The sequence below is a fragment of the Bufo gargarizans genome, chromosome 2 (assembly GCF_014858855.1).
Source record: "Bufo gargarizans isolate SCDJY-AF-19 chromosome 2, ASM1485885v1, whole genome shotgun sequence".
NCBI lineage: Eukaryota > Metazoa > Chordata > Amphibia > Anura > Bufonidae > Bufo > Bufo gargarizans.
The window spans coordinates 231547248-231574229 of NC_058081.1; the positions used below are offsets into that span (position 1 = coordinate 231547248).

The following is a 26982-nucleotide window of genomic DNA, read 5'->3' on the forward strand; positions in this document are numbered from 1 at the left end:
TTGGTACTCATTTCTGTTGTTTTGTACCTTAATGTAGTATGTATATTGGCTACCAGTGTTGCTAATATGATTATGTATGGTGCTAACTATGTAGCCATCTGTGTTTTGTGTTGTTTTTTTTTTGTTTTCTTTTAAGAACAACAATGTATGTCCTTCTTAAAATCAATAAAAATGTGAAATCGTAAAATAATTTGTGCCCATCCACCATGCCAAGGTGACCTCAATCTGGATAGGAATCTACTCTATGATGCCTCTCTCTGTGGCATCCGGCCTGTACATTCAGGATAAGCAGGTTCCCCGACCAATCGGCTTTTTGAAGAGACCGCAGCGTTCCTGTGTTCTATTAACTCTTTATCTGCTCACCTTCAACATTGCACAATGTAAATACAGCTTCTCCCCATCCCACAGCAATGTCAATAGCGAGTGGCTAAACAGTGAAGAGAATGCAGCGCAAGTACTAGTGCTGCATTCTCTTCACACAGCTGATCTGATATTGATGACCTGTGCTTAGGGTGTTTCATCAAGATAGACAACTCAGTTAAGTGGGTTTTCCAAGCCTATGAGGATAGGCCTTTCATATCAGATGTGTAGGGGTATGAGACCCCACACACCTATTGATCATCTGTTACCTTTAGCTCTGGTGCTAAAAGTCCATTTAGCACTGTACAGAGCTGGCAACTGTGGCACTGCACCCATTGAAGTGAACACAAACTTGTGTGTGCAATGTACAGCTGCCCAAACTCCAGTTTGGGCACTATATAGTAGGTGCACATAGAGCCTGCAGGTTTAATCCTTCATAGAAAGCTTTCTCTTGTTTAATGTACACATATCACATCCAATTCTTTGGAAGTAGACCTACAGAAACTTTCCAAAACTAGTGACAAAATAGCAAATGTCAGGAAATCAGAACACGACTCTGACCATAAGAGGAACAGATTATTTCACAGGACTATTTACAGAGAGGGTAACATCATTACTATAACTTATCTTTTTCAGATTGTGTCCTGCAGGTACATGTGATGGGTGCAATTTTTACTTACTCCGGGAAACAGCAGAAGCATGCCCTCTTTGTACCGAAAATGACTACCAGAAAATAGAAGGAGCTTGTAAAAATGGTCACCAGGTATTTAGTGTTTTGTTAAACTATGATATGATGCATGTAAGGAGTAAGTACTACCTGGTCTGTGACATTCATGTACCAGTGGATCATCGCCTTTCCGTGGTTGGAGGGAGCTCTCTGTATTAGACTACACCTTTATTGTGTTATCGCTTTCTTTATCACTTGGATGTTCAAGGAAATGTGTCATCAGTAAAGGGACCTAGTATTTAAATCACATTTTTAAGTTTAAAATATATTTTAAAAAATGTTGATGATGTTATTTTCATTTTCCATATCAATATCCATAATTAAACAAAAAAATCCTGCCTACTAGCCACTAAGCCTAATAATAGGTGCCGGTTCTTGGTCTGTACAGATCACTTTACTGCAGTTATCTGCTTATCTGCCATTGTAATCCTGCCTGTAATTATATCACCTCTGTGTATAGATAAGACAGGATCCACCATTCACAATAGGTGATTGTCAAATCTTATCTATTCTTTCCTTGTACAATTACCTCTGCACAGCTCTGCCTAGAAAACTCTCCCATAGAAATCAATGAAGTCCCCTCCAGACCATTGTGTCTATGGACCATGGGGCTGCCGTAAAGCAATTTTCTTAATGCTTTCTAAATGCTGCTAAGAACAACTCAGGCAAGATGGCTGACCCCATAATCATGTTCAGGAAATAAAATACAAAATATACAACCAGAACATAAAAACAAACTAGAAATACTTTATATAGGTTGGCAGATACCGTTTTCAATTTCCTTTAAGGCCCCTATAGACATTAAACTATTGTTGGCCAAACACTCCGATTGTGGTGGGACTGGCTGACGATTAAATATGTTGGCGGAGAGAAAGATCGGGGTTGTTGAATTTCAGTCTCCGATTCTACTGCTGAGTGTGTATGTGTATGGGGAAGTCGGGAGAGGTAGCTGTCAGCTGAACCAGCCATTGAAAGTGTAAGGGGACCTTTAGATTTGGAACTTATTTTCTTGTTCACATAGCACCCTGGAAACGTTAAAGGGCTAAGCATTGCTATCATGCCTGCTATATGTACACCATGTTCATGAGCTTAAAATAGTTGTTTGCCTGCTTTAAAATGAATAACTCCTATGTACTGCTTATTGTCACAGTTCATTATGTCTCTCTTTGTTTTTAACAATTTTATGTGATTTGGAAACCAAGAGCTATGATTAAGGGCCCATTCAGATGGCCGTATGAACGAGTCCCCACCCGTTCCGCAATTTTGCAGAACGGGTGCAGACCCTTTCATTTCAATGGGGCATAAAAATATACGGACAGTACACCATGTTATGTCCGCATCTGTGGCTCAGCGGAAAGGATAGAGCATATCCTATTCTTGTCCACAATTGTGGACAAGAATAAGCATTTTCCATGATGGTTGCGGCCCGCAAATTGTGGAATGCACACAGCCGGTATCCGTGTTTTGCAGATCCCCAAAACACTACGCCCGTCTGAATGAGGCCTAAAGAGAATTTTCACCTGCTCAATAGTCCATGTAAAAATACAGTATTATTAACCTTAAAGGGATTCTCCGGGAATTAACAAAATGGAAATACTTAAATATTACTTCATTATAAATATATTCCCAAATACCTTACATTAGTCATTATTGCTCCTTTTGTCTAGGGAGCAATCATTAGGAGAAACAAAATGGCCGCTGTCCTATTAGTACACACAAAACCTGTCCTAATCACACAGCAGGACAAGTTTGCATTACCAAACCATTTTTTGTTCATAATGCAAACGGATCCATTTTGACTTACATTGAAAGTCAATGGGGGACGGATCCGTTCGAAAATTGAGCCATATAGTGTCAACTTCAAACGGATCCGTCCCCATTGACTTACATTGTAAGTCTGGGCGGATCCGTTTGCCTCCGCACGGCCAGGCGGACACTCAGAATTCATTGGGGCTGGACGGATCCATTTGGGGCCGCTTGTGAGAGCCTTCAAACGGAACTCACAAGCGGAGCTCCGAACGCTAGTGTGAAAGTAGCCTTAGACTACCATGCCACCACTTTGTACATTTTTTTAAAATTTAAAAATTTTAATATGGACGAATGCATTAAAGGGATATCAGCAGGATACAAAATAAATTTCCAAGTGGGAATAACCCTTTAATGAAAAAGAGGTATGAAATGATGTAAGTTTTAAGTTTGTTACTTAAGTGAGATTTAGCATTTTACAGTGTGTTTGTTTTATACTCCAGGAAACACATTATGTTTGGAATGAGCCCAAACTCTGCATGCACGGCGTCTCCCTGCCAGACAAAAGGACTGCAGCCTGTGAATCAATAGACTTCTGGCTGAAAGTGGGTTCTGGGGTGGGTGCATTTGTGGCTGTTCTTCTTGTAGCACTGACCTGCTACTTCTGGAAGAAAAACCAGAAGTAAGTATAAGTTTGTTATCTACCATTTACATATAGATGTACTGTACATATGTCACATTTCCATTCATTTAACTGAAATTTGTAGAAATAAGGAAAAAATATTTATTTGAAAATAGCATTAACTCTATTAATATATAACTGGGAAAGGAGTCTTATCAGGCCACTACCTTGCTCTTACACTTACTATTAAAGGACATCTGTTAGCAGATTTGTACCTATGACACTGGCTGACCTGTTACATGTGCACTTGGCAGCTGAAGGCATCAGTCCCATGTTCATATGTGTCTGCATTGCTGAGAAGACAGGGCCAGGCAGTTTAAATGTCATCATGCCTGGCCCTGTTAATCAAAGTGCGTCGGAGTTGCTGAGAGATCTGAGTCTCTAGGTGTAACGACAATGCCCCTTTTACTCCTAGAGGCTCACTTGCATATAAAAAACATTATTTTTCTCAGCAATGCAGGCACATATGAACATGGGACCAACACAGACGCCTTCAGCTGCCAAGGGCACATGTAACAGGTCAGCCAGTGTCATGGGTACAAATCTGCTGACAGGTGGCCTATAATAGTAAGTGTAAGAGCAAGGTAGTGGCCTGATAAGACTCCTTTCCTATTCGGCACCCGCGGTAAAATAGTCATTCTGAGACAGACCGGTTTGCTGAAAAGTTCTTTGAAAAGAGTATATTTAGTAATTAGATTATTCTGGGAAAAAAAGTTTTTGGGGTGTGTGTTTTTAATGATTCTGATATGTATATTAAATATTAAATATCTAGATGTCCATTTGTTAGCAGAATGTCTTATAGCTAAAGCAGAAACTGCCTACTCTTTTTTACTGATTTCTCTTTTGCATTGTATAAACCTAAGTTGATAACATAATCTTTATTTAAAGGCTAGAATACAAGTACTCTAAGATGATCATGACCGCTAATTCCAAGGAGTGTGAGCTCCCTGCTCCAGACAGCTGTGCTATAATGGAAGGAGAAGACAATGACGATGATATAGTATATTCCAATAAACAGTCATTGCTGGGAAAACTGAAGTCACTTGCAACAAAGGTAAGACTGGGGGCAACATTTATCAAAAGTAGTGTAAAGGAAACCTGGCTTAGTTGCCAATAGCAACCAATAAGATTCCACCTTTCATTTTCCAAAGGAGCTCTGAAAAATGAAATGTGGAATCTAATTGGTTGCCATGAGTAACTAAGCCAGTGTTTATTTACGTCAGTTTTGTTAAATCTCCCTCCTATGTTTCCAAACATCGATGATCAACTTATTCAATAGTAAATGATGGTAAACCAAGACCTCCAGTATGGATGGGAGCTATTGAATTGTTGGCTTTTGGAAAACAGTATTGACATAGTTAAAGGGCTTTACCTATTAAAATAGCTTATCTGCCATCCACAGGATAAGCTATAAGTGTCTAATTGGCAACACTTTAGTCATTAAAGGGGTTATCCCATGAATATGTAAAAAATGAAAATCAGACATCATGTAGTACATGACAATCTGTTTCTAACAAAGCTAGAACCAGCCCTTTACCTCACATAGATCCAGAGATCTCCCTATTCATTGCTCTGGTAGATTTATATCAAGCTGACAGCTCAAGGGGAGTGTCTTTTCTGCTGCAGCTCAGGGGGCGTGTATTTTCTACTGGAGCTCTCTACCTATCACAGCTCAAGAGGAGTGTCCATGCTCTCCCTATCACAGCTCAGGAGGCGTGTCCGTGCTCTCCCTATCACAGCTCAGGAGGAGTGTCCATGCTCTCCCTATCACAGCTCAGGAGGCGTGTCCGTGCTCTCCCTATCACAGCTCAGGAGGCGTGTCCGTGCTCTCCCTATCACAGCTCAGGAGGTAGTTGAAAGATAAAACTGAGCATGTGCGGCCTTTTTAATGAGCCGGTCAAAGAAATAAGAAATTAAGTGGTACTATGCAGATACATTTTATTAAATAACTCAGTAGCTATACAAACTTTTATTACATGCAATTTCAAAAGTATTAAGATCCAAGTGCTTTTTTGAAAACTGTAGAATATTTGTATTGGAACAACCCCTTTAATGTAAGACCAAAATGAAAATAATGCATAGAACTAAAGCTCTTAATTTTCTTTATGTAAGTTAATCGTGACCACAATCCTTTTCTTTTTACAGGAGAAAGAACACTGTTTTGAATCTGTACAGCTGAAATCCTCACGGCCACAAAATATATGAAGCCCAGACATTGCCTTTGAGACTGTGAAAATAATTTTTTGTAGGAAAAAGCATATCATAAAAAGAAATCAGTAGACGGTACCAATAGAAAAAAATAAGGCACTGAAAAAAAATCATAAAGAAAATCTTTGCTGCCTTATTACTTATAGATAGAGTATTTTGCCAAAAATGGAATATGTGGAAGTGTAGAATTCAAGTTCAACTCAGGACAAGCAAATTGAAACTGAAGATGTTAAGCTTATTGTGTGTTGCTTTTGCATGTTGTATCCTGTGTTTTTACCTCTCACCTCCTGACACTTATTGCACAGAAATAACAATTATCTTGAAGTTCAGAAGACTTTCTTTTCCACCCATCTTTGCTTTAAATGGTCACTAACTTTTTGGACAACTTTGCATAAATCAATAGTACAAGCAACCAAACATGTTAGTTATGTTGACAGCGGTTTACCTCCCCCCGTTGCTATTTGCTTTGCACTTTGAAAAATGCCTTAATCCCGTCCTAGACGGACCAACTCCACAGGAGGATCATATTACACATGTCAGTCTATGAAGAGAGGAGGGGGGAGGAGTGAGCAGGAGAACACACAGAAAAGCAGACCGCCATGGGCTGAGATACAAACTTCCTAAGTGCTTTATTCACACCCATACAGGTCAGTACCTCTCTGTTCTCCATGATCTTGGGGCTGCTTCTGAGTGAGTAAGAGAAGGTTTAGAAGCAGATTTTTCTTTACATTCTGTGTGCAGTGGATTAGAACTAGTCTTCACCCACCATCTCTGGGAGAACGGCAAACTAGACATTCCCTATGCACAGAGAAAAACTGCAAAAAACTGCCAAGTCATAAAGTGGCCAGAAATAGTGTTATTCCTCATGTACACACATAGTACTACTGATTAATGCAAAGTTTTTTGAAAGGTTAGGTACGCTTTAAATGTAAGCAGTAAGGGTCCTTTTACACAGGCAGATAAATTGGCCATAACAAGATCCACTTGACAAAATAAGCTAGTCGCAAAACTAGCATTTATATTTTACAAAAATCCTGTGTTTTTTGATACTGCAATCATTTGTGCAATTGTTTTCCCCTCTCATGCGCTTTGCATTATACACGACAGCCTGTTTACACTACTTGATGTGCTGCCGGCAAGCAGTCATTTTAATATCAGCATCCGAGATGTGATCAGTGGCAAAAAGGTGAATTGTAGTTTGCTATTCGATGTTTACACTGGACAGTGAGCGTTTGGGCAGTTAGGGCCTCAAGTAAAAGGCCTTTAGCCTATTGAAATATAACAATGTCTTTCTAAAAGGAATTGTAGCAGAAGGATCTCTTTACTGACCAAAAAATGTCAGTAAAGAAATCAATCAAATATCCTGTTCTCTAACAGATTATTGGACCTTTTAAATTTAATTTCCCCTTTCAGTTTTTACAAAAGAATCAATCAGAAAATAGGGGGTGTACCCTGCAAAATCTTTGGATGAGAATGTGCAGTTGTGGCTTTGGTCCAATACCATATTGTATTCTTATTGTATACCAAATTGCCTGCTTTTCTCTCCAGGAACAGCGCCACATGTGTCTAATATTATGGCTCCATTCAAGTGAATCTCTTAGAAGGCTTAAGGAGGATCTGTCACCGCTCCTGACTGTCTGTTTTAGTAACTTCTTGCCTCCCCCATGTAATAACATTTCTGGAGCATTGTTTCATATGACTGTATGTAGTGACATCCTATTATTTCTGCTAGAAGTGTATGAATAATAGGACATTTGGCTGTTACCAGTTGGGGTGTTACTATCAGACTGAGCAGTAACAGCCCCCCCACTTGTAACACCTAGATGGACCTTTATTCATAAACATCTATCAGGAATAGTATGAGAAATAACACAATATAGAGTCATAAGTTCAAGAATTGTTATTCCATGTGGAATGCTATTATTTACTATAACAGACACGTCTTCTTTAAATGGCTTGTCTGCTTTTGCGTTCTGTAATGGTGAAATAAATACTGGCTCATTGCTTACACCAGCCTCCTTCCCCACTCTCTATGGGTGCCTATGTAAACCTCCATGTCCGCAGCATCCAAGATGATGGCAGTCCCGATTTACCATTGTGGCCGCATCCCCCGCTGCATCCTCTATTGCACTGCTGCCGAAAGCATTCAGTGCAGGTGCAGATACAGGAGATTCTGATACTGTGCTTTCAGCTCCTGCCTAGTAGAGGATACAGACGAAGAGGCGGTCATGTGGGTGAATGGGATGACTGCTGCTATCTCGGATGCTATGAACACGGCCGTCTGTTTACATACAGCACCCATGTGTGCTGTAGTAGTAGTCGCCCATATTCCTGCCTGGAAGGTTACTGGATGTCAGCACGCTTGTTGAGTAGCAGAATAAGCTTGCACAGAGCCAATTGCAATAGCAAGGTGTAATTAAAGGGATATGAAGATAAATGATGTTTTATAAAAGGAGTTGGCGGGGACCATGGTTTGGTACGTACTGCAGGACTTTTATTCTCAATGTTTAGAAGTAGAATGGTAAGAATGGGTAGGGAACTTTATTTTGAATCTCCTCACTACTAAAACTCATCATTTTCCTAATTTTCCTACTGATAACTGTCAAATTATGGAATGGTTTATTGTGGAATGAGTTGTACAAATTCTGAATGTCATGTTAATTCTTTATACCTTTGTAGGTAGTTTATATAGTTGGCTTTGCACACATACATTTGGCCCCCAACTAAACCAGTATCAATTTAAACTGGTATGTGTAAGTGGACCTTTTATCTGGCTGATATCAATACTATGCAAAAAAAACTAATATGTAAATGATCATGTGAGACCCCAATATGCGATTTGGATGTTTTATTCAAATTGCTAAGAAATTGGCTATTTTGTTCTACAAATTGTAACAATCCCAATAGATTATAAATGTGCCACTTAGCTACACTGCCCAGAATTAACATGGGACTTGCTGGGGGCTGAAATCTTTGCTTTTGGTCAGTGATTTTGTCCCTCCATTGGACAGTATATTTATGCCGCCCTTTATTGGGGTGATCTGAAACTGTACTTCTGAGCCCTAGCTGTAGCACTGCTTTATTATTGCTTTAATATACAGTATGTCATGTTTACACAGTAATCGATATATGAATAATGTACAAAGAGGCTGCTCTGACACCCAGCCCCACAAAGTCAGCTTTGTATGATCAGTCAATGTAAATGCACAACATACATTGCAGTCTAAAAATGCAGTAACTGCCCTCCTTAGTGAGCTGCTCCATTTTTTTAAGGATTTCCCATAAGCTAGTGCCTTGTACTTTCATACCTTCATTGAGACATACTATATCTTCACCATTAACATTATGGTTCTGGATTACAAATTAAATTTAATTCCTGCTATCCCCTCATATTTTGTAGCATGTTTTGGATTACCACTTTAATTGGAGTCTACATTCAGTTTCACATATGGCAAATTTAGTAGCCATACCTGGAATACCAGTTTATATTTACACTGGCATTGAAATGCCATATGGAAATGACATAACTGATGCATTTTTAGTTACTCCAAGTGCTGGGATGTTAACACAGAAAATTCCACCATCTTGCAAAATTCAAACAAAGTACCTCCTCCTAGTCAATCCCAGTGCATTAAATGTTTTGCCATTTGCTACAGTTAATTAGTCACTAAACTTTCAAAAATTTTGGATAAATCAGTAATACCAGTGATTATAAGACACTTTGTAATATATCTTATCAGAGAAAAAGGTCTCTTTCTCCCTCTAGCAGCTCACTCCTCCTCTCTCTCCATAGACGTCTATGGGCAGCATGTAATCCGATCGTTCAGTGAGCTGGCAGTCCGTCTTGGTCTCTCAAGATGGATTTAGTGGACAATTCAGAGTCTGATAAGTGGAGGGGCATTTTCTCTATTACAACACTTTTTACATTTACCTGTATTCAGGGGCGTAGCTAAAGGCTCATAGGCCCTTGTGCAAGAGTTCTGCTTGGGCCCCCCTTCCCTCAGAGCTTTGTGGCCAGGGGAAGGGAAGCACATAGCCTTCTTTTAAAAATTGAAACTGCTCCCCCCCCCACGCCAAATTCTTCACCTAACCCCTTCCCTCCAGCCAGAGGTGTAACTTGACCAGCATGCATTTTCTATAATGCCGGTGTTTTCTTATGCCACACAAGGGTCTTTGGGCCTCCTCAGGATCCTAGGCCCAGTAGCAACTGCTACCTCTGCACCCCCTATAGCTATGCCCCTGCCTGTATTATTGATTTATAGAAAGTTTTTTGAAAGTACAGTGACCGTTAATGCTAGTGTGAATGGGACCAGTTTACTAGCACTAAGATACCAACACCACAGAAATAGGCTTTCTCTGGAGTGTATGTCGGTCTTGTCATTAGTTAGCTTCCTTTTTAGCCTTCCTACTTACCGAGGGAGTAAAATACAGACTATTTAAATACACTGTACATAAATATAGAAAATCTAAAAAAGTTCTGTTGCAGTTGGTGTACATTTTGTTATTCCGTGGATTCTAGATTTGTGTTGATATATGTATGTATATATATATATATATATATATATATATATCTTTATGATTTATTGAAAAAAGTATATTATTTTAAATAAATCGGCTTTCCTTGTTTTAAAAGTAATTTATTGCTCTCCTCACAATGAATATTTCTACCATTAGAAAATGTATATGTTGTATGTAATGTAGTTATGTGTTTCTTACATTGTTGAACATTTTTATTCAGTATGAAAGATGGATATTTTTAGGGGTTTTCCTGTGAGACATATTATATATGGCATATTTGCTTTATCAATACTGACATACTGTTTAATAAAAACTCTTTGGTTGTTTAGATGTTGTGATCATTTTATAGCCTATATTGTTTTCACTTCTGACTGTCCCTCACTATATATAAAAATTAAAGGCGGAGGGGGGGGGGGGCGTGGCCTAGCCAGCAATGTAGAAGTATAACTCGCACCACGAGGAAGGAGAAAGAGGGGCCGGGAGCGACGCCGACGAAACAACATGGCGCCGCCATCTCGTCTAAATCAGCGGAGGTGGCAGCGCGCTTGGAACAATTCGCGCGCATCCCACCTGCAGGAGATAGCTCTGGAAGGGGGTGAGGGGTGTGATTGGGGCAAAGGAAGAGCAGGCGATGGGACCTACTGCCGACGCTGCCCATCAGGAAGACGGCACACAAGATGGCGACTCCCGCATGGCAGAGACGGAGACAGGTGAAGGGGGTTCCCTGCTGCACATACAGCACTGGCTGCAACACAAGTGAGCTCCCCTCTCCCTGCACTGTTAAATAGAGCAGAACCTACTACTAAAGATATATACATGGCTGTACAGCAATGCAGCGCAGCATTAAAGACCCTGAATACATCGATGGGGTCCCTGCAGTAAAGTGTGACTTTTATTAGACAAGACCTCAGAAAAGTCAATGAAAGAGTGACCGGGGTTGAGGAGAGAGTGAGCCATGTAGAAGACCAGATACCCCCTACGAAACGTGATCTTTCCAAAGTAATTCACAACGTTACCCTCCTTATAAACAAAACAGAGGATTTAGAGAATAGATCGCACAATCTTCGCTTGGTGGGGGTCCTTGAAAAAGCGGAAGGGGTTAACGTTGTCCAATTCTTTGAGGACTGGTTCAAGACTAAATTTGGTCGAGACTCCCTCTCTCCCCTGTTTGCAATTGAAAGGGCACACATGGTACCATTCCATCCACCACCACCGGGAGGCCCCCCTAGACCAATGCTGATGAAAATTTTGCACTTTCAAGACAGGGACAATATTCCCCGTAAAATCACCCAGATCTACTTATCAGTGGTCACAAAATCTCTATATTCCTGGATTTCTAAGAAGTGCAGAGGCGTCGAGCAAAATTCCTCGATGTCAAAAGTCGCCTGCGTATGAAGACCGTACGGTACTCCATGCTTTACCCTTCCAGATGCGGGAGGAACGGTCCACTTCTTCCCACTGGGTGTATCTGAAGGAAAGTTCTCTGCAGGAGCCCATTGGAACTAGCTGACCAGAAGAACAGAGGCGCTACAATATGGACTCCAAAGGGGACAATTATGTTGCGTCATGACGAATGGCGATAAGTATCTCCCTCCTTTTTATGCCACGCTGATGACATTGTTTCTTTTTGGTACCCTTTATAGTATGCGATAGGGAGGTGCGGTAAATCCACTGCCCTTAGGCTAGGTATTTATATACAGTATGTGAAATAATTGACCAAGAGGCCAATTGTTATATGTATACTAGCGCTGCTCAGGGCTCTAACTTCAGGATTGTATTTTACATACTGAATACTCTCGTCGTTCTTGTTGGCTTAAAGAACTTTTATGTGCCTCATGTTATTAGTTTTTGGCACTATTTTGGTTGGGAATGTTATGTTAAAAGGTTTACAAGGGAGGGAATTTGCGGGGAGATGACACTGCTCCATCTATACAGGTTCTCCCGTTGCACATCTATGTATCCCTCTGAATGATGGTGGATATGGTGCATATTATAGCACGGAATGTCAGAGTCCTGGGGGATATCACAAAACGTAAGGCAGTTTTCATAGCTACACAAAAATTTCAAGCCAGCCATATTATGTCTCATGAAGAAGCATCTGTCTAAGCAATCCCAGAGACCATTACACAAACTGTGGATCTCACATGCCTACCATTCCACCTTTTCTACATATGCTAGGGGAGTCAGTATCCTAGTGCATAGGGCTATCCCCTTTGAATGCCACTCCAGTGACATTGATCCCGAGGGCAGATACGTCTGCCTGCACTGCTCTATATGTAGGGTGCAATTTTTTTTCCTGATTGCCATATATATCCCTCCACCTTACTCCTGCGCTGTATTGAAAAAAGTGATGACATTTGTGACTCAGGGACCTCATGTACCCATACTTATGCTTGGTGATTTTAATAAATACTTGAATCCCCAGTTAGATAAATTTTTACCAAGGTCCCATGTTAACAGATGCCACAGAAACTTCATTGGCAAAGCTATTACAAGAATTAGATTTACACGATTTATGGAGAATCCGACACCCACAGGTGCGTCAATACTCCTGTTTGTCTACTTCACATAATTCCCTGTCCAGAATAGACTTACTAATTGGGTCGCTGGAGGCATCGTCCTACATCTTTTAATAGACTACTTACCGTGTAGCCTGTCAGACCACTCTCCTATTCATATAGGATCACAATATAACAGGGATGGAGGTCACCCTACATCTTCTCTCTGGAAACTTAATCCATTTTGGATACAACTACTGGATGAAGGGGATCCTCTTACACAGCGGATTTTGGAATTCTTTAGCACTAATATAGGTTCAGCGGCCATGGGGATGGTTTGGGATACCATGAAAGCATACATAAGGGTTTTGTATATACAGAAAATTAAACAGCGTAAGGCGAAAACTAGGGAACTCACCGAGGCTATACAACAGGAGGTGAAAGACTGTGAAGCTGCATATGTAGGGGCACCTTCCATACTTACTGACTCCGCGTGGAGGGAGGCGCAAGCTAAACATTCTGCTACAAATAGCTGACAATAAACACTTCTTCTTAAAACAAAAGTATTTTGAGGTTGGGGAAAGTGTGGGAAGTCTATTAGCTAGAATGATTTGTTCACAGGAGGGTACGGCTAGAATAACAACCATTAAGACTAGACGGAGGAGCCTCTCAGCAGACGATTCGATAATTCTTGATGAATTCTATAATTACTATAAGGAACTCTACTCCTCAAAGTTGTCAACAAATTCTGATAATATTAAATCCTACCTTGCCAAGATATCAATGCCTACGCTGTCTCTTGAATCATCTAAATATTTAGATGAGCCCCTGGATTTGAAGGAACTTAAAATGGCCATTAACTCCTTCCCTAATGAGAAGACCCTGGGCTCGGATGGTCTACCAGCAGAGTTTTACAAAAGATATCAGGACCCGCTTTTTCCCCACCTCTTGGAAACCTTCAATGAAGCTCTGAGAGTGGGGAAACTACCAGCATCTATGAGGGAGGCGGTAGTTGTGCTGATTCCAAAACCTGGTAAAGACCCGACTAAACCCGATTCCTTTAGACCCAACTCCCTTTTACCAACTGATGTGAAAGTATTAGCTAAAGTCTTGGCAGACAGGCTCAACAAGGTCGTCCCATCCCTTATACACATAAATCAATCAGGGTTCATGCCGGACAGGAGCACTTCTATTAACCTCCGAAAACTATTTCTGAATCTTCAGAGGTTGATGGACACTGGTGGCTGTCGGGCTGTACTATCCGTAGACACTGCCAAAGCTTTTGACAGAATGTAATGGTAATATTTATGGGAGGCTATGGGATTTGGACCGAGCTTTATGTCCTGGGTCAAACTACGCTATAACGCACCGGTAGCAAAAATCAAAGCGAATGGAATACTCTCTGCCTAATTTTCCCTACATAGAGGAATGAGACAAAGCTGCCCCTTGTCCCCCCTGTTGTTTGGGGTGGCTATTGAGTCCTCGGCCTGCTTTTTGCACACTTCCCCTGAGTGGAAAGGTTTCCCACTGGGTTCTCGGGAAGAGAGAATCTCTTTATATGCAGATGACTTGCTCGTCTATGTGGGAGATCTGCAATGCTCCATTACTCCTATTATGAAAGATATCACTGAGTTTGGGAAATATTCTGGATTAACAATCAGTTGGGACAAATCTGGGATTCTCCCACTTGATCCACCCTCGCCACAGCTCAATCTCACTAATACCCAATTACAGATGACCAGTAGCTTTAAATATTTAGGAGTTATGATAACGCCGAAGCCAAAAGAATATGTCAAAAAGAATGTACAACCCCTAATCTCTAAGTTTATTGACAAAACTAATACCTGATGCAAACTGCCTCTTTCTGTCATTGGCTGTAGTAACGTAATCAAAATGATATTGATGCCCCAATTGCTTTATGTACTACATAATTCCCCTATATGGATTCCCCAGCGAATATTTTATAAGATACAGAGTATCTTTCGTTCCTTGATATGGAAAAAACAACAACCCAGAATCCACATGGAAACACTTCAAAAAGGCAAGGAGGAAGGTGGCCTCTCCATCCCAAACCCATGACTGTACTTCATGGCCGCACAGCTACAGCACTTTAGAGGATGGGGACGACATGTATAGCTGGGCCCCTCTGACAGAATTGCCTCCGTAGTCACGAAACAGAAAACACCTTCACATTCGTGGAGCAAGGAAGGCCGCAGTCTTGCGCTGGGAACTGCCCTACAATCACATTAATAACAAAGATCTGGTCGAAATTTAAGGAATCAATAGCCCTTGTGGGGTTTAACGACAACACGCCGTTGTGGTGTAACCCTCAACTACCGGAACTGTTCAGATTGGAGGGCTTTTCTCCTTGGGAAGACAAACGTATTTTATTTCTATTTCATGTCCAGTCAGATGGGGTGATGAAATCTTTCACGCAGCTGCAGGAGGAGTTTGGGCTACCTAGAACCAATTTTTTTTAATATCTACAATTAAGACATGATTTCCTGAAGCAATTTAAGGATGGTTTGCAACTGTCCATCTCCCCTCCTGTAGTGAAACAGTTATTAGGTGGTAGTACCGCTAGGGGACTGATATCTATGCTATATAAACACCTATTTTATAAAAGTACTACATTGGACCCCCTACCTGTTAAGGGAAAGTGAGAGCAAGACGTGGGTGAAATTTCCCAGGAGCAGTGGGACGAAGTTCTGGCCTCGACCCCTAGTCTCACGCTTAGTGAATCTCAAATATTATCCCAGCTATATCTGATTCACAGAGTATATAGAACCCCCAAATACCTATTTGATAGGTTTGCGATCAGACTCAACTTGCCCCCGCTGTGGAGGGACAGAGGCATCATTAAAACATATGTTCTGGGAATGTCCGAAACAAGGGGAGTATTGGGAAGAGATCATAACACAGACAACCCAAATACAGGTACCTAGAGATCCCAAAATCTGTGTACTGGGCATATTAGACTCGTTGGGAATTGACGACAAGAAATCTCTGAGTATCAAAAAGAATGCTCTTCCAGGCTAGGGTCTTACTTGCCAAGCACTGGATACAGAAGAACCCTCCCACCAGACAGTATATAAATTGACTAAATACTGTTCTATGATTTGAAAGAGGGGTATACGTAAAGAGAAGATACCCAGGTAAATTCATGTCAATATGGCAGGGTTGGTTCACAGTGCCTGGCATGGCGTCTGTGGCTCTAACGAGGGACTTTCTGAGGGGATAATTGGCCTTGACAGGGCAGCTGACATAGCACATTGTAATATCCGCCACAGAAATTCACATGCAGAATAGTCCTTCCGAAATGCCTTTCATAGCATACTGTCTCTTGTTGCGGTGGTCTCTCCGTATGGTTATGGCTGGGGAGGGGAGTTATTTGTCTTGAAAGATGTATTTTGTAACTCTGATTTCTAAATTTTTTTATTTATTGCTGTATAATGCCGATAAAATACTGTGTTATTAGCACTTCTATATTGTGTATTTGATAACATAAAGAAATGTACACTTCAAATTTTAAGAAAAACTTTATTTCAATAAAAATTATATCTGATTGAAAAATATAAAAAGTAAAGGCGGGTTTACACTGCCTGATTGTAGAGCAGATTATTAGGGACAAATGTTCCTACGAACACTCGTTCCCAATAATCTGCCTGTCTAAAGATGTTGTAAATCACCCCGATGAACGACCAGAACGCTCTTTCATCATGTAAAACAGTCGTTCATGCGGACATCTAAATTATTGTTTCGGGGCAGCAGGTCGTCCTGTGTAAACAGCAATCTGCAACTCATAAGCAATAAAACTGTATAAGGGAGGACGAGCGATAGTCATGGCCCTCAATCATCCCCATATAGTGGAGGTGATTTCTGCATGATCCGTTTTTTGACAGACAGACTCCGTTGACTATAATTGTCACTTTTGGATTTCTATTAGGGAGCTCGTTATTTTACAGTAAAAAAAGGAAGGGTACAGTATGCTGCTCTATATTGTCTGTATTTTTTGAATTTGCGATGGAGGCTTTAATAGAGATGTAAAGAAAGCCTTAGTAGGAATATACATATGAGGAGAGCCATGTAGCTCCCCTTGTCAGTGTACAAACTATTTGGTTTGGTTCTCTTCCATCTGACTGATGATTGAATATACTTTATATTTTGCCAATTAGATCATCCTGATCATCCCACCTCACCTACAAGTCAATTAAGGTCATTATACATGGGGGCGGTAAGACAGCATATGAATATACAGTATCTCACACAAATGAGTCCACCCCTTGCATTTTTGTAAATATTTTATTATATATTTTCATGGGACAACACTGGAGATCTGACACTTTGATACAATGTAAAGCAGTCAGTGTACAGCTTGTATAATAGTGTAAATTTGGTGTGCCCTCTAAATAACTCAACACACAGCCATTAATGTCTAAACCGCTGGCAACAAAAGTGACAATATTTTGTGTGACCACCATTATTTTCCAACACTGCCTTGACTCTCTTGGGCATGGAGTTCACTAGAGTTTCACAGGTTGCCACTGTAATCCTCTTTCCCTCCTCCATGATGACATAATGGAGCTGGTGGATGTTACAGACCTTGCGCTCCTACACCTTCCATTTGATGCTCAATAGGGTTCAGGTCTGAAGACATGCTTGGCCAGTCCAGCACCTTTACCCTCAGTTTCTTTAGCAAGGCAGTGATCGTCTTGGATGTGTGTTTGGGGTTTTTGAGGGTATTGTGCTCTGCTTCAGTACTGTATGTCACAGTACATGTTGGCATTCATGGTTCCCTCAATGAACTGTAGCTCCCCACAGCTGGCAGCACTCATGCAGCTCCAAACCATGACACTCTCACCACTATGCTTGACTGTAGGCAAGACACACTTGTTTTTGTACTCCTCACCTTTTGCAGTCACATATTCTTGACACCATCTGAACCAAGTAAGTTTATCTTGGTCTCATTAGACCACAGGACATGATTCCAGTAATCCATGTCCTTAGTCTGCTTGTCTTCAACAAACTGTTTGCAGGCTTTATTGTGCATTATCTTTAGAAGAGGCTTTCTTCTGGGATGGGAGTCTGCCAGGAGTGTTTGGACATTTTGCATATCTAATAGCCAGGACAGATTTCACAGTTTTGACATGTACAAATAAAACAGAAATTACAAAATAACAAAAAATCATACTAATCCCCCATATCCATATATTTGCTAAAAGTAGACACCCAGCACATTATCAAAACGCCACTTCATGCTACTTAGCATCAAAGTGTAACTTTTTTTATAAACAATTGCAAAAAGTTGATATTACTGGGTAAAAGTATAACCCAAGCATAACTTTATATGGACCACAGTTCAAACATACTACTTTGGCCTAAATTACATCCACATTAAAACCACCAGAACTGGAAATATAAAAAAAATCTAGGTTTTAAGATGGACATTTTAAAAAGCGCAAATCTAAATTTTTAATTACCGGTACATGCAATTACAAAAGTATTCAGATCCAGGTGCTGGTTTGAAAACGGTAAAATATTTTTTCGAAGGAAAATCCCTTTAAATAAAACAGGTCGCCCACTCACTCCTTTGATTAAAAACCCCTCACTAATTTCATCTTTAAATTATCTGCTAATCTTAAAGCTTCACATACTTTAGCCAAAATGATAGAAAATTCTCAAGGGTTTACAAACTTTCAAGCACCATTTTAGGTCTCTTAATTAGGCATGGTATAACACAATTTCTGAAGAGCTATATATGTGAGAAGAGAAGTCACCTCTGCGAACGCTCATTCCCGACAATCTGCCTGTCTAAATGTGCCGCCGATCACCCGATTAACGAGCGAAAGACTCATTCATCGGGTGATCCTGTCGTTTGTGCAGACACTGTGGGGTTTCGCTCTGGTAGACATGGTAAGCGGGTGCAGTACAGAAGCAAAATACAAGTTCTTAACTCAAAACGTCCGTGTTTATTCACACTTGAGACAATTGTACAAACAGCACGTAACTTTGCAGTCTTGGCGTTAATTCACACACAATGGAAAGTTCATATAACACACGTAACCTTGCTGGCAGTTCTGCCTCCAGTAGTCCACAGCAGGCTTTAGGGGGCCTGTTTCCCCAGCATACGGCTCTCAGCCCTCCAGCACGGCACAAAGCCTCAGATCCCCAAAACAGAAACATCTCTGCTGAGCCCAGCTGCCTATTTAAGGACAGCCCTTAAACTCCGGTCCGGTATTTGACCTCACCTGGCTGAAAACCAGCCCAGCCGCACATGCTGGGAGGAAAACACCTTCCTTGCCAGACACAACCCCTCACTGTGTCACAGCACCTAAATTATTGTTTCTGGGCAGCAGATCATGCTGTCTAAACTACGATCTGCTGCCCAGAAGCCATGAGTCTGTATGAGGAGAAGCGATCACTATAGCGATCCTTTGACCTCCATCTTTGAATCAGATGGCTGCACGTAAATGCAGCGGTCTCCTACACTGAATGAACAGCCGACTGTCAGGAATTGGTTGTACATTCGAGCGTCTAAACTTGCCTTTAGAGTTCATAACATTAGTGCAATGCTACTATAAACCATATTGTAAGGACAATTATATTTGTTTTATCTGAATATCTCAACCCTGGTCCTGAGTGTTCTTCAGGGTCAGCATTGCTATATATGTCATATAACGCCATCTTTTCTTGTTTACTTAATACAAACTTGTCACTTTATCTAAATCCTACATTGTTTTTCCTATCCAAACCTTCCATTGTATCATAGATGCACATTACTTTTCTCTGTGAGTGTATCCCTTTCTAGTGTACTGTGTGTATCATGTTGGGCGAAGGGTTTCCTGAGTCAACCGCTGGCAGAAGAGACAAACCCTTCTGCATACCTGAAAAGCTTCCAACAAGACTCAGGTGGAGCCACTATGCTAAAGAAGAAATACATAACTTTCCCTTTTAGAAACTTAATTAGGAAGTGTAACATACTTTACATGTAGAAGTAAAGTGTCAGCAGACCCAGTTGTCCATTAATTCAATGGGCAAATAACCAAGTTTGCCCTGTGGATGACCTCTTTCAATCTATACATTTTAGAATTATATTGTTACTAAAGAATCACATAGTTATCACTGATCAGATAAAGTTAATATGCATATATAAAACATATTTTGTGTATTTTTGTTTTCATTTAGCTTGAATGGGTCCGTGATCTGTCCGCACCGCAAAAAAATAGAGCAAATTTTTAAAAAATTGCGGTGCGGAGGTATGGACAGAAACACCATGGAAGCACTCCGTAGTATTTCCGTGGGGTTCCGATCCGTGCTTCCGTTCCGCATCTCCGTGCTTGCGGACCAATTCAAGTGAATGGGTCTGCATCCGTGATGCGGTGTGCATATGGGCCGGTGCACTGTGGGCCGCAGTACGGGCACGGGCACACAACGTTCATGTGCAAGAGGCCTTAGCCTTTGCCAAAGCCAAGCCTAAATTGTAGCCACTTATAATGACCATCCCCAGAGTCTGGGACATTAGGGATATATGGAGCCTATTTTCATGACTAATTTAATGCAGCCTCATTCATCTCCCTGCAGAAAAGCCCTTCTAGTAGGAGAATGATCCTCCTTATTAAAACATTTGAGTTCTAACATTTACTTATTTCCAGTGGATTCACATTTATATTCTCTCATTATCTATTAATCCAATTCATTACTTTTTAGCTGCTTTCATTTACATGAGCCTGAGATGAAAATCTGTTTTGAAATTTGAGCCCAATAATGCATTATTGCAATATTTCTTATTAAATATAATTGCCAAGACTTGAGAAAATGTTAATATATATGTAAATCAAGACTGGTCACATTTGTGCTCCTAAAAGGGATGGATTAGTAAAAGAAGAAAAAAAGAATGCTGTGGTAATAAATCTCAGTTTGAAATGTCATTTAATTGCAATTTAACTAAGTCGTGTGAATGTATGAAAGTGTAATACTTAATTTCATTAGTTTAGGAAGGTGAAATAATCTCTTTCACCACTAGGAGGCAGCATCTTCATTTGTGTGTTGTGGATTGATATTTGTGCTGTGGACTGATGGCTGTGTTTTATAGGATTCATATCCCTGGATCTACATTGTAATACATGGGTCAGCACTACAATAACATTTAATAAACATTTGGCAAGGCTGATCTTGTAAGCTGCATTGTACCCTGCCAACATGGCTTCCGATTTTATAGGAGCCATGATGGATATAATGGATCAGTTCTAGTTTCGTAATGGACTGCCCATTACATAGAGATCCATTGTACTTTACACCTTTATAGAACAAATGGAAGGTCGGATTGCAACACAAAGTAGAAGGAAAACATTCTGTAATATTCCCTTTACTTTGTGCTGCGATCTTATCCTCATTTTGATTTAAAAAGAGATCCAGAAGAATGTATCTCCCATAAATTAAAGGTTTTCTGAGATTTTACAACTGATGATATATGATCGGTGGGAGTCTGACACCTGGGACCCCTGCCGATCAGCTGTTTGAGAAGGCACCGCCGCTGTACAGCTGTGCTTGGTATCGCAGCTCAGCCCCATTCACTTCAATGGGGCTGAGCTGCTACTAGGCCAATGAATGTGACATCACATGGCCTAGGAAAAGCTGCAGGAAGGCCGCGGCACTACTGCAAGCAACGGTACCTTCTCAAACAGCTGATCGGTGGAGTCCAATGTGTTGGAAAATCTCAGAAAACCCTTTTAAAGTGAAAGGAGCCTTATTCAGTATTCTGGCACAGTACAACAGAAATGTGATAGATTGGTCTGTGATTTTGCTGTGGATTTCACTCTAGGGTAAAAGCTGTGATGGATATAGTTATTAGATTTCTGGAGAAGGGTCGTTGATCCAAGGAGTCATTCTGATTGCCTGATTGGAGTCGGGAAGGAATTTTTTTTCCCTAAAGTGAGGAAAATTGGCTTCTACCTCACAGGGATTTTTTGCCTTCCTCTGGATCAACTTGCAGGATAACAGGCCGAACTGGATGGACAAATGTCTTTTTTCGGCCTTATAAACTATGTTACTATGTTACAATTTTGTGTGGAAATTTGTACTGGGTCAAAAGCTGCATGGGTGACACACCACTGATTTGGGGAGACTCGGGACCTGCAGAGCCAGTGGGAGAACGATAGAGCTGGGACCCAGCAGCAGGGATCAGGTAAGTATGATTAGCATCGTTAGCGATAATCTGCCTGAACATTGGGCAGTCTAAAGGGGCCTTATGAAAATAATATAAAACAAGGTGTAGATTGGCAAATGCCATTGACTTGTGTTTACTATTACCCTGTGTAGCAGAAAATAATCTATCACTACATGAAAACAGTTTGAAAACATATTATTTGGGCAATGTGCTAGAGAGAGTTCTGGGATCAGCCCCTCTACCTACTCGCACCTCAGTTGTTGCTTATATTGTGGTGTAGTTTACTGCAGACGTCAGCTGTACTGATTTCAATGAGTGAGCTCCCTCTAGTGGTGGCTGTAGGCAGCCAGTATTGTATCATAAATGCAATGCACGAGCAGAGCTATCACACACTATAATTTAGCTCTTGACAAGGCACAGTATCTTTCCACGCTCAGTAGCTAAATTAGTTACCAACTTTGTAACAGCCTCCAAGCTTATTATATAACCAAAAGGTTACAAATGAAAATGCTTAAAAGCAAGCTGTTGCTATACTAAATCCATGAAAATCTCAATTAAAAGAGTCAAGGTATATGTGAGTGCGCAGGTTCACCACCCCACTGGCAAGAGGAAAAAATAGAGTCCACTTTCTGTTCCTGGGTCTCAGTGTCTATGCTGACAGCATTCGCTCCCTACACATCTCTCTGGTATCGCCAGTCATTCTGCCGTTCCATTACTTTTCATCAGCTGCAGCGTCTGAATGTCCAGCACCCGCTCCTGATTTTAGAAATATATGGCAAATAATAATGTTAGCAGATATGCACACATTTCAATTGACAATTGCTGTAATTTTTTAATTTATTTAAATTTAATAACATTTAATTGGAAAAATATGATGCAAGAAAATAGAAGAACAGTAGCCAACTGTAATATACTGTATATGTAATACCAGGAGAGAAAGCCATATTCTCAGCACCATGGACAGCTGCCTCTTACTTCCTTGGCAACGTCTCTCAGCAGAATAACATAATAGTTAATAGATCATTTAATTGTTATTTATACTTTATAAGAATTTTGCTATGAGTCAATATGAAGTGACCATTAGGCCATCCAGGCTTTATGATGGCTACAATTTTAGCAATAAAGTATATGAAAAAAACGTAGTTACTTGCACAGTAAATTAGAAATAGTAACATAAAATTTGTAATGAATTCTATCTCAGGTTTACCGGGTGCATGGATATATAGAAACATCAGGAAAGCACAGTCCTGAGACACAATGTACATAGAGGCCCTACCCCTGGGATCTCCATGACTTAAATAGGGGAGGATCTGAGAGGCAGCTTTCAAAAGACTCCTCATTTCATCTTCCAGGTACTAAGCAATGTAACCCAGCTGTACTCAGCAGAGCACCATTTATTATTATTAATAGTAAAACATACAGTATGACCAAAGTGGGGTGCTAAGGCTGATTTTGCTAAGGTGGGCGCTGTGTAATGTCACTTTTACCCCTTTCCAGTCATAAACATAAACATTTTTTTGTTCTCATTTTTTATTTCCTGCCTTCCAAAAGCAATAATGTTTGTTTTTTTCCATGCACAAAGACGCCTGCGGTCTTTTCTTTGTGGGACATGTTGAACTTTCTAATGCACCATTTAATATTCCATATAATGAGCTGAGAAGCTGGATAAATATTATTAATGGGGTCGAAATGGGAAAAAATACTATTGCACCATTGATTTATAGGGTTAGTTTCTGCAACATTCACTGTGCGGAAAAAGTAACATATTACCTTTATTTTGTGGGTCAGTACAATTAAAGTGATACCAAATTTATATAGTTTTTTTTTCCTTTTCATCACTGTATTCTGACACTCATTTCCATCTCTGCATCCGTGTAATGGCTCTTTTCTTGCAGGGCAATCTGTAGTTACTATTGATACCATTTTGGGGTAAATGTGACTTTTTGATCCTTTTTATAAAAATGTTGTGGGAGAAATGACCAAGAAATGGAAATTTGGTAATTTTTATTTATTTTTCCATTAAGCATTCACCGTACAGCAGGCATCTAAAACTGCGGCTCTCCAGCTGTTGCAAAACTACAACTCCCAGCATGCCCGAACAGCCTACAGCCATCAGACTACAGCAGGGCATTGTGGGAGTTGTAGTTTTACAACAGCTGGAGGGCCGCAGTTTGAGATGCCTGCCGTACAGGATAAAAAGATTTATTTTAATAATTTGGGCTTTATTGAGCACAACAATTATGTTTGAATTTTTTTTAAACTATTTCTTAACCCGTTCGCTACCTGCACCGTACATGTATGGTGCTGGAGCGATGTGTAAACATGGCGCCCACTCACACGTGCAGTGGGCATCATGGCCGGCAGATCTCTGCTGTTTCAAACAGCGGCTAATTACCATGACCGGCAATAATGCAGATCGCAGTAATTAAATGCTTTAGATGCCGTGATCAAGTGAGATCACAGCATCTAAATGCGCAAAAGCCCCAGAGCTCGCGCTTCTGGGCTTCCTACCGATGCCCCGTGTGGCCTCACTGATGAGGCTGAAAGTGTTCATGCTGCAATTATTATTTTGGCCACCCGATGGCAAGCCAAAGAATGAGCAAAATCGAATTTAAATGGCATTTAAAAAAATCCCTGATAGACCAAAATGAAAAATTTTAAAACATAATTTATAGGCTCATATATGAGCCATAAAATCATCGCAAATTTTTTTTAAGAAATGTTGAAAAAATATATAAAAATAAGAAATATATAAAAGTTTAAATCACCCCCCCTTTCCGTATAATTAAAAAATAAATACCTAAATAACAATAAATATAAACATCATGGGTATCACCGTGACCGAAAACGCCCATACTATTAAAAATTAAAATTGACAATTGCTGTAAATTTTTTATTTATTTAAATGTAATAAAATTTAATTGGAGAAATATAATGCAAGAAAATAGAAGAACAGTAGCCAACTGTAATATACTGTATATGTAATACCAGGAGAGAAAGCCATGGGACCAACACAGGTGCCTTCAACTGCCAAGCGCACATGTAACAGGTCAGCCAGTTTCATAGGTACAAATCTGCTGACAGATGACCTTTAACTATGTTTTTAGTCCCCCTAGATTGCTTATACCAGAGGCTGCAATGGTCCACCACCACCCGACACAGGCAGTGGTCACGATGTTGTTTTTGTGCTGCATCCCGGCGCAGGGAGGTATGATAACATCATTGCGATGCCTGAGAACCCACACAGCAGTTGTGATAACATCTCCAAGACTGCCTGCATTGGTTTACTGTCTCATAGACCAGGCCTGGGTCTATGAGGGTGAATAGTGGAGTAGGAAGCCTCTCATGCTCCACTGCAGTATTCAACTGAATTGCTGAGGATGGCAATACAGTTGAATTCCGGAAGGGGCCTGCGGCCGCCAAGTGCGTGAGTTCCTGGTGCTCCACTGGGATCGCCAGACCACTATGCACCTAGCTCGTGGGCATAAGGATTGCTCGAGTGGCCCCCGGGGGTTTGCCCCACTAGTAAACTACCTGGTGAGGTCTATGGTTAGTCTCTCCTGACTGTAGTAACCAGGCATGACCACTACACAGTGTACAGAGCTGTGCATCTATTGCATTGCACAGTTGAAAAAAGACATGTCCATCATCAAACCCAATGAAGGGATAGGAATGGAGGTAGATAAGTTCCATCCAACAGCAGCTCCTGCTAACAGCTAATCGGTGGGGGCGTGGAGAGCTGGACCTCTTTTGATCTGATATTAATACTAAAGACTTGGAAAAAAACACTGAGTTTTCTCCCTTTAGTAGTCTTACCAGACTGATTATACGGTTTTTATATGAATTGTAAGTAGGCAATCATGAATTTTACTGTGAAAACATAAACAGAGTAGGCTACCTGTCCAATCTTCACTGCCTCTAGTAAATCACTGAATTAGTGATTACAGAAAGAAAACATGATGGTGTTTTATTAAAATACTCTACTTGTGTGTATCAGCTTGATTTAAATGAATAGTAATGGAAGTAATGCCACACACTGTGCTGAGAACAAGATTAAATAGGATACTGGATCAGGAGATTGCAGGACACATACTGTTTGAGATATCCTTGATCTCTCGATCAGATAAGAATATGAATAGCCTGAATGCTGTGAATGCTATACGCCATGTTCACTGGCTTATATAGAATATAAATGTACAGCTGTCAATTTACATAATACATGATTATCAGCAGATGTCTACTGTCTCTTTACCTCTGTATTCTGGCTTTCCTACAATGCCCGAATACCTGCAGACTAGGTTGGCATTACTTTATCTCTCCAGTCTGTGATACTTGGTGGGGCCATCTCCTGCTGCCTCTCTGTCTGAGGTCCAGCTTTATATCTTATGTCCTCCCTCCATCTGTTCAATCCTGCATGATATAGCTTCTCCATATCTGAAATATAATTTAGTCAAGCTGTGTCCTTCCTGCTTTACATCTTGTTTTACAGTCTAGTGCTTGTAGTCCAGATGCAATACTGCCTTCTTTAAATGTCTATTTCCTTCCCAGTAAAAATTATTTAGGGAATCATTTCCTTAAAGGGGTCATCTCACAAATTAAAAACTATAAATAAAATATCTGGTGTAATGCATACCATTATTTTAACTATATCAATGCATAAAAGTTTAATTTTTTACCCTTTTTTATTTTTTTTCTACTTACCTATTAGCTGCCCACAGTCCTTTCACTTTTGTGGGTGTGCACCATCTTTTCCCTGCATCCTCCAGGAGTGGATTGCAAACCACTTAACACCTTCCTCCTCTGCATATAAATAGTCTCTCACCTACAGCCCTAGCGATTCTACTAATAAATAGCAATATATTATGCAATGTCTCCTGCCCTACAATTTCCTTCTCTATGGTCTAAAGATATAGCTATATTAGAGATTAAAGTGTCCCCGAAATCATTCTAAATGAATCAAGTGTGCTCTAATTGGCCTGGAAACTGGCATATCACTACGAGGTCTTCTAGGCCTCAGATCTTTTATTTCTTGTCATTTTCTCTTTTAATTTTTTTTTTTACAAATTTTTGCTCTTTC

General features: G+C 40.4%; 1 protein-coding gene across 1 annotated transcript in view; it reads left to right on the top strand.

The window, feature by feature from the left end:
* Positions 1-10569, top strand: part of ELAPOR2 (endosome-lysosome associated apoptosis and autophagy regulator family member 2) — a 103835-nt gene extending 93266 nt beyond the window's left edge. Inside the window, exons 19-22 of the mRNA XM_044280110.1 lie at positions 997-1123; positions 3337-3515; positions 4404-4569; positions 5661-10569. Coding sequence (XP_044136045.1) covers positions 997-1123; positions 3337-3515; positions 4404-4569; positions 5661-5720 — 532 coding nt within the window. The 3' untranslated portion in view covers positions 5721-10569. The remainder of the gene's footprint in view (positions 1-996; positions 1124-3336; positions 3516-4403; positions 4570-5660) is intronic.
* Positions 10570-26982: the final 16413 nt, after the last annotated feature.